This window comes from Fundulus heteroclitus, chromosome 8 (genome assembly GCF_011125445.2).
Source record: "Fundulus heteroclitus isolate FHET01 chromosome 8, MU-UCD_Fhet_4.1, whole genome shotgun sequence".
Taxonomy (NCBI): domain Eukaryota; kingdom Metazoa; phylum Chordata; class Actinopteri; order Cyprinodontiformes; family Fundulidae; genus Fundulus; species Fundulus heteroclitus.
Genome location: NC_046368.1, coordinates 24,836,505 through 24,853,296, shown reverse-complemented (window position 1 = coordinate 24,853,296; position 16,792 = coordinate 24,836,505). Strand labels below are relative to the sequence as shown.

The following is a 16,792-nucleotide window of genomic DNA, read 5'->3' as shown; positions in this document are numbered from 1 at the left end:
GGGTATTATAGCACCAGCAAGTGGCAAGCATTAGAAGCATAAAAATGATGCAATTTATGGGAGAATCCATCCATCCATGCATCCATCCATCCATCCATCCATCCATCCATCCATCCATCCATCCATCCATCCATTTTCTAACACGTCTATCCCTTGTGGGGTCGCGAGGGGTGCTGGTGCCTATCTCCAGCTGTGTTTATGGGAGTATTAATAAAAAATAAAATGTGTTTCTGTTCAAGATGAACTTTTTGAGAGCTGATGCACGGAAACACAAGTGCCACAAAAAAGAGGCTCCTCTGAATGATGGAGGTAAGTGTTGCTTTTCTTTCCCATTTTGGGTGAATGAATGGTATTGTTTTCTTTGTGGATTTGTTAACCTCAGACTCATTTGCCTCTGACGTGAAGCCTTAGTAATTTTGCATTGATCGAATCAACAACTTTATCAAAACACTCGACAGGGACTTCTGAGTTCTCCAGAATTTCTGAAGACCTAACCTACACCCTATGGGAAAATGCTTCTTGTTCAATCCACTCACGTATGTGTTTACCCATACCACAAGTATGAAAGAAACGGCAGACCTCCTCCCACTGGAGTATAATAAGTGTCGGGATGAATATACTATCTGACACGTAACTCTAGACACAGATTCACGTTGACGTCCGTTCGTTTTCCAAGCGGTTTTTCGGCGCCGCCCTCCTGTGTTTAGAGGATCTCTGATTTGTGTACACGGCGTTTCCTCTCATAGAGCTGTCAGCCCTGGGAAACAGAGCAGAATATTTTCTGTCACTCGGACTAAATATGTGTTTGAGGTGTCATACCTACTAATCAAAGGCTTCCAGAGTAGTCCCGCTAACTATTAGCCTGAGAGCTTGTACCGCCGGCGTCCTGCCCTGCTCTGTGCAGGCACAGACGGCTGCGATGTGAAGCCTCAGCGCGGCCACGTGAGCGCTCAGGCTTCACTGTGGGGCTGCAGGAAATGAACAACCGCGGATTCACTTGTGCAAACACTGGGCTCGTCTGACATCCATCACTTACAATCTAAAGAGACTAGAAAGAAAAATAATAAAACACTTTTAACAAATGCCATAAAAGGAGTTGTCCTCTGCACGTTTGTTTGGTCGTCCTTTTGCGCGTAGACAGAAAACGAGTCGATTGTTTCCCCCCCTTTTTTTTTTTTTTCCACCCTCCCTGGGAGTGACATGTTCAGGCTGGTATGAAAGCCCACACAATGAAAGATTTGGATCGGTTATTCTTCGTTTATCTGTCTAGCAAACATGCTCTGTATCTCTGGCTTTAACTTGGGGGCCACTCTTCTTGGTTACCATAGAGATGGCTGATGGGGGTATCGACTCATGGAGGCAGGCAGGAAGTATACTTCAGTATTGACCTTAACCCTGTCCCGACTTCTGCAGCCCTCCATTAATTCTCTTGAAATAACAACTTCTCAGCAGGGAGTGTGTGTTCTTTCTCAGGACCAGCTGCGTTGGACGAGCAAAACATCTCATTTGTTGCTTTTGGATCTGTGGATTGAGTAGCTAGGAGAGAGCCCTCGTCTCGTCCTCTCTGCACAACTTATTTTTGGGTTTTAAAGGAAAAGGGAGGTGTTTGATGCAACACCTTTTTGTTGAATGTTTTTTTTTTGTCTTTTTGGTTTTTTTGGCACAGGTTTCAGCAAGGAGCTTAATGTAGATGGAAATCCGCTGGCGGACAATGTGAGTATTCAATCAAAAATGTCCCAAAAGGTACAAAAAAAGAGAGATTTAGGCTTTTTTAAATCAAACCTGTTAGTCCATGTTGCCTTTAAAGTGCTTTGCGAGTGGTTTTATGCCCTTAGAACGTTCCCTCATTGCAGCAATTATACTTCAATGTATTTTATGTGAATCATCACAAATGCTTTTAAAAAAATGTTTTACTCTCAAAAATCTGAAAAGTGTGGCATGCATATTCAGCCCCCTGTGTAAATACTTTAAAGAATCACCATGTTCATCATCCTTGCAGATTTAAAGAATGATTTTTTAGCTATGTTTCTACCACTCAGTTATATCTTTCGAAAGCGTCAGTGAATATCAGTTTTTTTATTCTTGCAATTGATTCTTGGTTAGATTTCGATCTGGACTTTAACTAGGCCCTTCTAAGAAACAAATATGTTATGATCGTAATCACTCCATTGCAACATTAGCTGTGTGTTTAGGGTCATTCCCTGCTGGTTGCAGCCTCTAACAGATTTCTTCCAGGATTAGCCCTGTATTTACCTCCGTCCATCCTATCCATCCGTGCCTGTCTACATTAGGCACAGGGGATACTGATGAAAAGTAGCCTGTGCACAAATTCAGAAAATGGTAAATTGGCTGTACTTGTATACCCCCTTATCAAGTCCTGAGGACCCCAAAGCGCTTTAAACTACATTCAGTCATTCACCCCAGCTGCCCTGGGGTAGACTGACAGAAGTGGGGCTTCCAGACGATCGGTACCACCAGGTTCTCTGATCATTAGCAGCAGGCAAAGAGGGTGAAGTGTCCTGCCCAAGGACACAACGACTGAGACGATTGACGCGGGGGTGCAAACCAGCAACCCACCAGTTACAGGACAAACTCCTACCTCCTGCACCACGAGAGGCAATATAAGAAACACTCGTATTTAACTTGTTTATTTAGTTAGAAGTGAGAGCTTTCTCTTTTTGAATAAATTAAAAAAACAGATCTTCCTATCATCTCCAGATCATCATGCTTCAGTACGGTGATGGTGCGTTTAGAGCAATGTGCAATGTCAGCTTTTCGTCCCATTTAAAATTTCGCATTTTGGCCAAAATCGTTTGATTCGAGTCTCCATCAGAACACATTCTTCCCCTAAACAGGACTTCTTACTTCTCTTCCTTAAAGTCCAGATGTATAAGCACAGCTAGATTCTGTTTTCTATTTAGGTGACTAAAAGACATTTGATTGCAGTCAATGCAGTGGGTTTTAGTTGTGAGTGTCGGATTAAAGAACTGTGAATATAAATGCTACAAATGTTGTTGTTTTTTTGGTAACATTTGGTAAAATAATCATTTTCCTTCCACTTTCTAACTATGCACTACTGTGTTTGGGTTTATCCCATAAATCCCTATAAAACACAGTGAAGTTGGAGGTTGTAATGTAGCAAAATGTGGAAATTCAAAGGGAATATTGCAAAGCACTAAAGAGACAATGTGTACTCATCCCTGAACCGCATGTTATGTTATATTTACTATGTTTGCTGTTGTTTCCTTTAAGATTTTTGAGGATCAGCCGACTTTGTTTTTAATCGACACTGATAGCGAAGAGGAAAACTCATCCTCGTTGTCTGGTAATTCTTCTCCTACTACTTCTGAATGATTTATCCGTATTTATCCCTCTCTCTGCCTCATCAAACTCTGTACTTTTTTTTCCCCCCACTCTGTTATTTAAGCACAATATTCTCGTATCTGTCTTAAATGACGAATGGTTTCGCCCTAAAAGAAGACAACAACATTTTTGTGGCAGGAGAAAGCGGCGGGGGTGTAAGAACAGCACACGAGCAGCCAACGGGAATCCTTTTTAGGACTGGCACAACATGCAGGCGGACTGCTGTTTTGAATCACATCATTGGAAATCAATATAGTTGCTGTTTCACAGACGCAGGGAGAGACGCACGCCTGTCTGACTTGCAGGGGCAGTTTTCTTTAAGTCATCTGAGAACTTCGGAGGCCTTTTCTGTTTGCGTCCCACTCGGACTCCATTGCCAGTGCGGGAATCTGCCCTGTCATCTGGACAAAGACGGGAATGGGGTCAGGCTTGTCCCACTCAGAATTTCTGTGACCTGGGTGATGCGCCCCACACTCTCTTCCCCCATTTCCCTGGAGTTGTTGCTGGGCCATCCCATCCCCCAGCGTCCCCGGTTAGGCAGAGGCTTCATGTCTGCATGACAGAGCTGGAATGTTCATAAACTAAAAGGCTTGCAATTGCTGACAGTTTGGACAACGCGCTTTGAGATAACGCGCCTCTTCTGAGTAAAAAACATCGCAGAGTCCCCTTTTCTCTTGCATTAGCTGATCAAACTCAGTGTTTAGTGGAACACTTTAGTTGTTATTGCATCGGCGCGAGGCAGCCAGAGTTATTGTTTTTTTTCCCAGATCTGCTAGGATGATCATAATAGTTTCTCTGGGTTCACCGGCATAACTCAGCGCGTGTCGGTTATTGTTGGAGCAAGGCGGCGTGACGTTCCGTCTACCAGCGGAGACTAATCTGTCACCAGCCTTCGGGTCGGACGGAGTTAGGATTTTTTCATGTCTGTGCATGTGGTTGGATTTAAACACAAAAGCAGGAAGATGAAGACGCGGCGTATGCACAATGCATCGCAAAGGCAGTCAAGCCTTTTTCACATTTTCTCAAGCTACAAGCACGGACGCCATTGTATATGGTGGGATGTTATGTGAAAGACTCAGGCTTTAGGTTAAAAGCTATTCCAGAATAGTGTTGTGATGCACCAACGGTGATGATCAGGTTGCCTTTTGTTTTGACAGCAACCGATATTTAGTCTCTAGTTAGACTGTTTAGTTTATGAACAGTCTTCTCATCCTAACACAGTGTGGTTTTGCCAAGCTGCAATGTTCCTATAATATTCAAGCATAAAACACATCTAACTTAACCCGTTATAAAAAAACTTTGCTGGCAAAGCCGCTGTCCTGCAACATCAGCTAACTGCATTGCAAATCTCTTTGCAAATGTGGAAAATTAACGGAAAATGCAACTTTTAACTCTCTTGCAAAATCTTTTCAAAATTAGCATTTTAGCACATCACCCTAAAAACGGCATTCGTACAGAACGAGGTCGTGACAACATTATTCTGCAGCAATGTTTTTTTTTTTTTGCTGGGTCAGAAAGGCTGCTCAGATTTTCTTAGAAGATGGATGTAGCTACACTGCAAAAAGAGAACTAAAAGTAAGTACAATTGTCTTGAAATGAGTGTATTTGTCCTCGATTTGAGCAGGTAAATAAGATTTGCCACTTGCCAGTGGAATGAGGTTTTTGGACTTAAAATAGGAACAATTGTCTCCATCATCTTATTTCAAGTGTAATATATTTAATTATCTTATTTTAGGGGTAAACATACTCATTCCATTGGCAGATAATCTTATTTAACAGCTCAAATAAAGGAAAAATACACTCATTTCAAGACCATTTTACTTACTTTTAGTTCCCTTTTTGCAGTGTAAATATTTGACAAACCAGACTCACCTTCCAGGGGGACAATTACAGCTAAAACTACAATAGAGTGGTTTGAATTCAGGCATATTCATGTGTTAAAATGGCCCAGTCAAACTTTTTTTTTTGCCCCAAATCAATTGTTGACAGTCAGAAAATATGCCACCAATCTTACTGACTGTATTTTTTCGTTAAGAAGAACGGGCAGCAACCTTTTTCTCTAGCTGTGCAAAGACTGTAACCTAAATGACCTGCAGCTGTGTAGTTGCAGAACGACAGAATGCGTGAAAGGTAAAGGACTGTGAACACGTTTATAGTGCATTGAAAAGAGGAGAAATTAGCGGCCAGCCTGGATATAAACCATCTGCTCTTGTGTGTTTGAACTCCAGTGTCTTTACTGTGTGAGAGCAGCAGAGAGGAAATGCCTCTGAGATGCCCAGGATTTCCTTTACATTAGCGCAGCCTTGGCTGGTTCCGACATCAAAGGCTGGGTGGAAAGTGCACTCATCAAACAGGGCAATTTTCCACACTGTTATTCTACCACTCCTGCAGATATGCTGCCACGGCACACGTAGTTATAAACTGTACAAATACTGGACTACAGGCTTTGTTCAGTCATTGCACATAGATCCACTGAGGCCCTTTAACATTACTTTTTAGAATTTGATAAACATGTCTACCAGTTACTATGATGGTTAGGAATTCGTGTGTAAAACATGAAATTGTTTTTGAGGTACCCACATTTGAATAAATCTTCCATTTGCAAAATGTAAAAAAAAAAATGCATTGCTTTATTAGTTTCATGAGAAAACGCAGTGTGGCTGCTTTCTGTTGCTTTTTCTACATGAGTCACAGGAAAAAAGGCGACTCCCTCAGACGTCTAAGGAAGTCCATTTTTACCAGTTTCTGAAATGGGTAGTTCCACTGCAAATCTGGCAGGAAGTTTTTGTTTTTCAATTAAACTTTTTTTTTTTTTTTTTTTTTTTTTTTTGCTACTGCTTGAGCTTTGGGCCAGCCAGGTTTATACCCGCTGTTTGTGAGTCGGTTTCACCAAGAGACAACAGTTAATATGTTTAAAAAAAGATCATCGTCTTTGTCAAAATGCAAATCTATACAATAGTGACTTCATAAAGAATGCAATAACCTAAAATGCTTCTTAAAGGTTTTTATCCACCCCATGTGTTTGGGTATTACATGGCACCCGCAGATTTAAACTACTTCCAGCATGTTTATCAAAGTCAGGTTGTCTTCGTCAACTAGTTGCACTAAGGTTTAATGTTTTCTGAGCTGAAAAAAATAGTCATGACCGAAAATATTTTTATTATAATCTTTAGTTAGTCAGAAAATCTACTTCTGGATGAAAAGAAGTTGTAAAAAAAAAGTCTGTTTTTATTGGAAGTTAAATTTTCTTTTGTTGAAGTTGGAAGTGCAAAACTGGTGACCTGTCCAGGAGGTACGCCGCTACTAGCATGGCAACCGCTGAAGATAAGCACAAGCCCCCGGCCACCCTGCACGGATAAGCTGGACTAGACAATGGAAGGATGGATGGACAATATTATTGTTAAGCTTTTAATATCCATTAGATGATTTATGAGGTATCATTGTTTAACCATAATAAAGGTCCAGCTGGAGCAGAGACAGAACAAACATCCTATAAACCACTGTCTTAGAGATCTATGGCCTGTGCACCATTACCTTTTGGCATGAAAAATCTTGTGAATCCTAATATTTGTTATTTTAAAAATGTGATCTCAATGAAGCATTCTCTTTGATGCTTATAACAGATGATGCTTCATTTCCAGCATCTCTCCTGGATTCTTCTTTTCATATTATTCTGTTTTGAAAAGGACATGACAGAAGAGTGATTAAAACTGGACCTCAAACATAAAGGTTTACTATACAGACTATTAAACGAATTTAAGGAATGAATCCCCTCTCTCCCTTTTTTTAAGGAATCGATGGGGATTCAAATCTCATATGCTGCTGACATTTTGGTGACTTTTTAACTGTGTTTACTCATTAGGGCCTCAACATCTCCTAATTGCCAGTCAACACTTGTCCATGGGATGAAATCAAAACTAGATTCGAGAAAACTAAACAAAACAAAAAAAATTATCAATATATACATTTGGAAAAAGAAAACTACAGCAAAAATTCATCTGTAGTTCTTAACATATTAAGCTTTTTGTCAATGTCGATTTTACAAAAGTGCTTCTCATTTTAAAGCATCCATTATATTATATAAAACAATTATTAAGTTATATAATTATGCACATTTGGTGACAAAGGTGAGGCAGACACATCAGCTGTTGTATACATCTATTTAGGTTCTAAAGATTAATTTTTAAATATGAGTTTTAAAGTGATAAATTAGATCATATTTATTTTATGTTTTCATGATTAAACTAAAGCTTAATAGGTGAACCTGATATTGATTATATTTTATTAGCATATCACTTATGTACTAATATTTAGTAGACTCTTAGGGATTATATTAAACTTAACAAAAGGCACCAACAACAACAAAGCACAACTCAATTGGTATGTTTTTTTGTAGAGTTTTAGGTCAAAAAGTCTGCTGCTAGTTTTGAGAGATATGCAAGAGACATCATGCTTCATGAGAATGCTAATTGTCATGATAGAAATACTCTTTATGTTAAACTGTGTATATATTTGCATTTTTGCACATATTTGCATTACAATAATGTCATTACTAAGACAACAGCATTAGCTTGACACAACTTTTACAATTTATCACATTTTAAATGTTGAACCCTTTTAATGCATAGTATGTGGTTAGCATGTTAACTGAGCAATATGCCAATATTACCAGGCTTTAAGGGAAGATGATAATCTAACTGTAAAAGTTCACATTATGTCGAGATTAATGAAAAGTTTTACACTAATACCAAGAATGGAGAGGCAACTCAGCACATCTTTTACATTTCATCATTTTTCTAAGCTAAATCCTTAAGATAAAGCGTTCGATTAGCATTTTAGCTTTGAGAACTGTGCTAACGTTAGCTAACTTTCAAAAAATATGCAAATTGTAATAATAAAACCAGCATTGTGTTAAGCTTAAGAAGACATCTACATAGTTAGGATGTCTTCAGAAAAAAACAACAACAAAAAACAGAGGTGTCACAGGCCAATGTTTACTTTTTATCAAGATTTTGTGTTGAAAATGTTTAAGGAAAAGTGTTCGCTAGTACATTAGCTTTGAGAAATACGCTATTATCAGACTCTTACTTAAAAATACCATACTCAGATTCAAAGAAATGTGCAACTGGGTGGGTTAATTTATTAAATGTACAAAATGTGCTTGTAATTTTCGGTGTAAGTACTACGGTTTTTCATTTTTATCACGGAATGTATATCATTTATAGCAAGACAAGCCAGTCATCGTATTTTCAAGATTTAAGACCTGACCGTTTTATCTTAGAAGAACGATCCTAAACATTAAGCAGATGTAGCACAGCAAAGGGCTCTGACTCAGAGCGAGTCAATATAATCCACCTTATTTTTTTCATGAAACACACATGGCCTGTCGGTGAGGATGATGTGTGGAGGTTTTTATGAAAACAATCCTTTAAAGGTCAAACAGGAGCAGGTATGCAGCAGCTCATCACATTTCCCTTTCTTTTCTCTAAGCCTTGTCATTTGTGTAAAGAAAGACAGATGCGTTGTGGTTTGAAAAAAAAAAAAAATTGAAGGAAATGCCGAACCAGAATAAAGCAAGAGCTAACAGGCCAGGAGAAGTAAATATGTCTTAATAGTCCAGTATTGTGACATTTTTGATAATCTGTTATCTGAGTTTGGCATTTGAAAGTTTCTCTGTGTGTTTCTTACAAACTTTTTGCCTGGGTAATTTGTCAAATTATTTTAGGTCACTCCGAAAGCTGCCGTCTCTAAACAGACATCCATGCCTTAGCTAAAGTTGTGATGAATTGGTACTATTTAAAAGTCGTTTCTCACCAAGCACTCCGCTAATAAAGCCCTCTTCTCTATAACAACAAGAATCCGGCATGCCCAGATAGAAAGAGTGAGCATAAATATGTGGAGAAGATATAACAAAGCATACTGAAGGTGTAATGGGATTTTGCTATGTGTTTACCTCAGTAAATGGGCACCTCAGTCAGAACATTGAAGTTCAGAACCAGTTCAGTCCGTGTGCTTCAGACTCGTTACTCTCCATGATCAACGGCAGCAATCAGAGCCTTGCACGGCCGACTCAGGTTGTACATTTTCTTTTTCAATTAAACCTCACCTTTGTTTTTTTTTGTTTTTTGTGTGTTTTTGCTTTGTACCTCTTTTTAAAATGTCTTCATTTACCATCAGAGTTGTGAAGAGGACGTTAAATTCAAAGTGGATGACGTGACAAGTGACAGCACGGGCACCGATGGCAGTTTATGGGACCCAGAGGACCTTCTTCTGGCCACTGACACCCCTCCACCCCATTCCCACTTAGAAGATCTCCTCCCTGCCTCCATACCTGGCTCGCTCTCTCTCTCACCAGTCGATCGGGCCCTCACGAGGCTAAGCCGTCGGCCCTCCACCGAGCCGAACAATCACAGAGACAGCCCGCCGATGGAAACCTGCGACATCAGGTGTTACGTTTGCTTTCATTGCAGTCTCTACATGCCGGAGTTCGTTATGTGCGCGACTCCTGATCTTTTTTTTCTATTATTGTTTTCTCCCCTCTCCTAGTCTGGTGGCCCTGGAAGTGGACAGTGAGGAAGAAGCTCCGGTGCCAAAGTCTCTGCTTTCCCGGCTATTTTCAGATATTGGCAAAAGTGAAGAGAAGAAAGAAACCCCCCGTCCAGCTCCTGACCTCAGCTGCACCCGGAGCCAGTCGGCCTCAGCATGCGAGCCCGTCTCCAAAGTAAATTTAGCAGTACCGCATGCATGGAAATATTTTCACACCTACTGGTGGCATCGTTTTTTTTCTTTTAGTAATTTTTTTTAACCTCGAAGTTATTTTTCACTGCGTAGGACTCGAGTGAGGAAGGTGTTCGACTGCGCTCTTATTCCTATTCGTACTCAAAGTTCTGTCCTAGTCGCAGTCCCCGGGACAACCACCCATCAGAAGGTAGCCCTGGTTGGTAAAACGCAGTCCACACAACACCCAGAGAATTTCAGTCCAGCACATCACTAATAAATTCCGCTCTCATAATTTTCCTGTTTTATTCCTTCACTAATGAAATAACCTTACATATTCTGTTCGTTTTGCAGCTACTGTCTTAGCACTAATTTAAAGTAGAGTCAAGTTCAAGTTCATGTTGGTCTGTGTTCTGTTTGAAAAGATGCATTCCTTTCGTTTCCCAAGAAAAGGAGCACACTTAAAGCTGAGAAATAATTGTAATGTGCTGTGGTTGTTTTCCTGGAGTTACTGTATTTACTGTGATTAGCAATAGGATGTTACTGTACAAAACTCCAGAACATCAATTAGTGCTGTTTGTGAGGACTTGGAAAAATAAATAAAAAGTCCTTCACGTATTTGGCACCCCATATATAGAAGTGTAAAAATGAAAAAGAATATTTTATTGCATTTTGTTTCATATTTAAAAATCCTATCTTTATTTTTCTAGGTTTATGTTTTCAGTGTCGGAAATAATACTGTTAGGATTAAAAAACAATTTCTTGAAAATAAATGTAATTACGACATTTTGCAATTGATGCTTTAGTTTGTCGAGGAAATGTTTCTGATAATCTTTGAAAAAGGTTTTTGATATATTTAATAAGTTACCAAAATGTTCCTCCTTTTTTTCCAGGAGTATAGACGTATAAACCTTTTACCAGGAGATTTTAAGTAAAAATCTGCTGAACTATACTAAAAATGACTAGTTATAGTTATTTTGAAAGAAGAAAGATCCTAAATATATGACCAAATCATCAAAGTGAAATGCTTCACCACCACAGAATTAACCTTTTTTTGTATAACAAAGCCTTATAAACCAGCTTTTTAGAAAACCTGCAGATTGAAGAGAAAAGAGAATATAAGAGGATCTTGGATGGATCTATAAACGCCATCAAAACAGGGACGGCGAAAGATCTCGCTGCATAAGTGGCAAAGGAGATTGCTGCAAAGTGTTTAACAGCAGGGAAACCAGTGTTTGTTCCACTGTTAATTTGGTTCGAAATTGTTTCTTCTTATAAGATTATTTTTCATCAGTGAATAAAATGTTCAAAAGTCAAATTTTGGAATTTATAACATTTGTCAGTATGACATTAAACCACTAAATGAAATGCTGAATTTATTTTCATTTTTGCACGTCTTTACGAGGGGGCTGCCAACATAATTGTCTGCCATCTGTACGTGGAAGAAGTACAGTATCAGCAAGGAAAACGAATAGAAAAGTTAATTTTTCTGAAAAAAAAATACGTTTTTTTCCTATGCTTTCCAAGTGACACAAACACAGCTGCATAATGGCCGACTGCGTAGCGCTGCTCGAACTTGACTGTACTGTACACGCTGATAGCTTGCACGCTCCTCTTGTAGTGGATGTGTTAGCAGCCCTCTGTCCACTGTGCCCTGTAGATGGCGTTCTCCACAGTGTCAGCCACAGCCGATCTCTCCTTCAGGCGCTCTCTCTGTCTAAATCCACCCTGTCTCTGTCTCTGCTCCACCCTGGTAGTAAGTACTGGACACCTGCATCCACCGCACCACACCCAGCCGTCACTGATAGCACTTCTACCTGTGTGTGTGTGTGTGTGTGAGCGTGTGTAAGGGATGCAACACTTGAGGACGGAAGAGTCAGGATTTATATTTAGACTTACCAAACACTGTGCAAAGAGCAAACTGTGATAGACTGTTACTAACCGACAACACCATTCCCTTCAGTAGCTTTTGGGCTTCACATCCTATTTTAGCTCTTTCTTTCACTTCATTGCCTAATTCCTATGTTTTAAAAATCAAAGACATTGTCCTGGTGATAAAAACTACAGGCATTTAGGAGACCATCAAGCCAATATTTAAAAAAACAACCTTAAAAATACATAATTTTAGATCAAAACTGTTCGATTGCCAGAAACAGGGCAGATTATAAATCTGATCTGTTTTTTTTTTTTTTATTATTTCTATAAATTGCTTCGACTCTGTTTTTAGTCAATCAATTGCCTCTTTGTCTTAACTTCCATAAATGACAGCCAAACATGGAAAATAAATGCATGTGAGCAAATGCTTGTCAAAGATGGTAAACTTTTAGGTGTGTTAGGTGAGAGAGGAATTGAAAGATATTGACATAAAACAGTGCCAACATCATTAGTGTGTTTGTGCCTCTCTGGGATTTTTTTTGTAATCTTGGATGTGTACAGTAAAAAAAAAAAAAAAAAAAAAAAAAAAAAATATATATATATATATATATATATATATATATATATATATATTCTGAACAAAATTTATTTGTTCTGTTGATGAAGCTGTCATAGCAGCTTTCAGATCACTTTTCATACGAACAAGTTCAAGCACTTTTTCTTTATTTACAAAGAACTAACCACCATTTTTAACCCATTGCTTTCAAATCTGAACCAGTAGAAGACTCACAGTGACCAAAGCATTAAGTCTTTTTTTTTTATTTTGATGTCTTTTTGGGACTTTCTTGGTTTTCAGTCAATGACTTTAACGGCTTCTTCTGTTGTTTCTCTCCACAGAACAAAGAGCCTCCAGCATATCAGAGCAGTCTAATGATAAAAGGTGCTTATTCTATTTACTGGAATCTTATTTGCTCTGCTGTTCTTTTTCTCAACATACATTGAACTTTTAATTATGCATAACTGTATTTTAATGCGATTTTCTGTGATAGACCAATACAAAGTAGAGCACAACTTTCAAGTACCGCAGATAGAATGTTAGCCATAGCAAAAACTTTTATACAGAAAAAAAGTTTTTGCCTATATTTCCATGCAAAGCAACTCATACTCAGGTTTGATGGAGAACATCCTTGAACAACAGTTTCTTTTTTAAATTTCCACTCATTCTTTAGTAGATTCTATAAAAGCCCTGGATGTATGTTTAGGGTCATTGTTCCGCTGGAAGTTGAACATCTTCCACGGGTCTTTTGGAGCCTCTGACAGGTTTTCTTCAATAATTGCCCTGTATTTCACTCCATCTACCTTCCCATCAACTATGACCGTCTTAGCTGTCTCTTCCCCAGATCATGACGCTGGTTTCTACATTGCAATGTGCAGTTTTAATTTTCCACCGCACAGCGCATTTTAAACATAGTCAGAGAAGGTTCATTTTAGTCTCATCTGACCAAAAACACTTTCTTCCATTGTTTTCCATGTGTCCGTAAAATGACCTGTAAACGGGTCTGTTTGTGGCTTTTGTTTTTATTCAATAATAGCTTACTTTTTGCAACTCGTCCATAAATGTGAAGCAGTTCAAAGGGTGTAAATTCCTTTGCAAGGCTCTATAAATCAAAAAGCTGTAGGAAACCTACTAGATCATGTGTGACTGGTGACAATGAGCTCTCTTTAAACTCGGCTGCTGTTGTTATTGCTGTTTTATTCTTTGGTTTTTAGATAATGCAGACTGTAACATACATATACCTGCGTCTCCCTGTCTTTGTATTTGTGCCACAGAATACCTTCAGTGATCTTTTTGTCATAGGACTGACTTGTGAGCTCAGCTTAGTAGCTGTAAAAACCTCACTTGTTGCTGGAACAAATAAAACCACTTTACTTTATATTCACCTCACTGTTTAGCTCAAATAATTCAAGGTCATCCGTCTCCTCCCTGACAACTAGTTAGTAGTTAGTCCTAGAGGAGGATCCCAGACTGGCTGCAAAAGTTAATAATGATGCTGTGATCACAGATCAACCTCTTTACCTGAGATGCTGGTGTTTTTCTTTTTCTTTCTTTTAGCAGTCAGACCTTGAGCTTAAATGGCTTGCAGTTTAAGCTCATGTTCTTTATGTCTATGGCTTCTCGTGAGCAGTTACAAAGCCTCATTGTGTGTGTCCATGTGTTTTTCAGAGAGGTTAGGTTCCGTAAACGGGCCCAGTCCGCTGATGACGAGGGCAGCGTTGAGCTGGCAGAGTCCTTACAGCATCTCACCCTGTCTGAGTTTCTCAAAGAGTATGTGAACGGGATTGACCTCTGTTGACCTCTCCCTGACTGTCCCGCAGCCAAAGAAACTAACCCCAAAAAACCCACAAAAACAAAACAACTGATAGCATCTTCTCCATCTGGCTTTAGATTTGTTTAAAATAACTTTTTTTTTTCTGTAACATGCACCAGAGACCTTTTGCCATTTTGCACGTTTTTAGCCTTTAACACCTTTACTAATGGTTACTTTCTTTCACTTTGCAGCAATGCAGAGAAGGAACACCATTTTCCTACATTTCACTTACTAACGAAAGGATTCTTGTGAAGCTTAAAGGAGCAATAAGCGAAATGTCATTATTTTAGAAGAACGGCAGCTAAATAACTAAAGAATAGTGACGTGAAGAACTAAATGTAATTTTTCCAGATAGACTGTGGTATGACGTCACACCGCATCTCTCTGTGTTGTCCTCCAGTCTCTGGTTTACATAGCCGGGCCGGCCACCTGGACATGTGAACAGCTGCCACTCAGGGCTTAGCCCCTCCCTGCCCTAAAATACCACCATCAGAGCAGCGCAGCGTTGGAGCAACATGGCGGAGAGCATCCCTAGCATATCAAAATGTTCTCTTGCTAATAGAATTATAAAGTTATCAGTTACTTACTTCTCAACTAGACACGTTCCTCTGAAAAGAGATGCTGTTTTTATCATTTGCAAATGCGCATAGGAGGCGGCGGGTGAGAAGTGGAGGGGAAAAGAGGAGCCGGGTTGCAGCTGGAGTGAAGGTAGAGAGAGGGGAGGCTTGTCATACATCTTGTTTTGGTCTACAGACATTGCTCAAGCATCACCTGGTGGTGAAATATCGCTTATTGCTCCTTTAATGTCGTTGCATTGCCTTTAAGTATTTCCTTGGGAATGCTCTGCGCCAAAAAAACTTCAGATGTTTGGATGAACCTTTGCAGCTTGAACTAACCTGATGCATTTCATATGCATAGGGACTTATCTCAAAAGCAGCCTTTTTTTGCTTGACGTTGTTGTATTCTTTGCTTCCTAGGGAAAAATAAAAATCTGCGACAGTTTTGAGTCTGCCTTGTAACAATTATCTACTTCGAAACTGGGGCTAAGAATCTCTGGCATTTTTGTTATTGTTTTTTTTTTCCCCCGCTGCAGAATTGAAGAGGAAGAGTTGGAAAAGTGTAACATACCGACCAAGGCAGAGTCGGAGAAGTATAAAGTCATTCGTACCTTCAGCTTTCTCAAGAACAGGATGTCCAGCACACGCAACAAGAACAAGGTAAACCCATTGCCCCCAAAGCACAATGTCCTGATCTGATCCAAACTATTAAATTAGAATCCCAATCAAGTTATTCTTAAAATTAGCAGTATTAGAGTCCCTGATAATAGGTACTAGACCCATAATAACTGTTGTTGCTGCACTGTCTGTTATGTTTATGTGCGGAGCTCCTGTGGTTTTAAATAGCAAGCTGTGGTTTACACAGCAAATAATAAAAAAGTGAACCAGATCACCATCTTTTTGTGCATATCTCACTAAACTGTATTATTGGGAATGCACATTATTTTGTTGGTCTACGAGGTTTATGCTTACCCGAACAATTAAGTGTTTAATAATTTTAAATGGAGATCACAGTGAAAGAGAGACTGTATTGGCTGTGTCACCTCCCTGTCTATTTGGGTCATGTGACCTGCTCTGCTCCCTGAGCTCATAGCGCTCTTGGTGTGATAGAGAGCTGCTCTAAAGTCTGCGATGTTAAAAGCAAAGTTTATGAAGAAGTAGAACTGCTTTTTTTTTTTGGATTTGTTTTGCCCCCTCGAGATAAACCGGAATCATCTTGAAATATGACTTATCAACAAGCCATACCAAAACAGATAGCAAAGATGCTACCGTTAGCTTAGCACTTCAGCAAACTGCTACACGTGAAAAACATTGTTAGCAGCAGCAAGAGGTGAGCTCATTGAAGACTGTAGCTGTAGGAAGTGTCTCTACCTCACTTAATAGTCATTACCGGTGAACTGGTGCAGCATTAAGGCTGTCCTTGGGATGAATTACTTGTCACTGTCAATAAAAACAGGTCTGACATACAGCAGTGCCTGGAACAAAGCATTAGCAATAATGATATGGTTTAATTCTTTTGGGTAGAAAAAAAGAAGAAAAAGATTATTATGAGAATTGTGAAAACAGTAAAGTCTAATTGATGATGTCTGCAAACCCCAAAAACTGATGTTGCGGTTCAGATTCTTAATTATGCTGTTTGGATTTTCTTTCCAAGCTTGGTTCTATTTGAACACCAATAAACGTCAATAGATTTAACCCTTTAAAGTCCAATACAGGTAATTGTAAGGAAACTTCACCTTTTTAAAAAAGAAAATCTTATTTGGATGCTTCAAATAATAATAATAATAAAAAAACATCAGGCTTTAAAATTTTCTTTGTATCATAATTGATACACTACACCAAAAAAGTTCATTTTCCTCATGTTTTCTGCATTTTTACATAGGGTGTGTAAAATATATTCTCTTGTATGTC

At 39.1% G+C, this 16,792-nt stretch overlaps 1 protein-coding gene across 7 annotated transcripts in view; it reads left to right on the top strand.

Moving 5' to 3' along the window:
* arhgef28a (Rho guanine nucleotide exchange factor (GEF) 28a) overlaps positions 1–16,792 on the top strand; it is an 83,617-nt gene that overhangs the window by 24,374 nt on the left and 42,451 nt on the right. Inside the window, exons 7-17 of one of the 7 annotated variants that reach the window (XM_021321045.2) lie at positions 240–309; positions 1,667–1,713; positions 3,253–3,325; positions 9,322–9,437; positions 9,541–9,809; positions 9,910–10,084; positions 10,195–10,291; positions 11,741–11,836; positions 12,853–12,895; positions 14,180–14,281; positions 15,418–15,541. In XM_021321045.2, coding sequence (XP_021176720.2) covers positions 240–309; positions 1,667–1,713; positions 3,253–3,325; positions 9,322–9,437; positions 9,541–9,809; positions 9,910–10,084; positions 10,195–10,291; positions 11,741–11,836; positions 12,853–12,895; positions 14,180–14,281; positions 15,418–15,541 — 1,212 coding nt within the window. Of the gene's footprint in view, positions 1–239; positions 310–1,666; positions 1,714–3,252; positions 3,326–9,321; positions 9,438–9,540; positions 9,810–9,909; positions 10,085–10,194; positions 10,301–11,740; positions 11,837–12,852; positions 12,896–14,179; positions 14,282–15,417; positions 15,542–16,792 lie in introns of all 7 variants that reach the window. The other 6 variants (XM_012871463.3, XM_021321056.2, XM_021321050.2 and 3 more) reach the window with 6 other exon arrangements.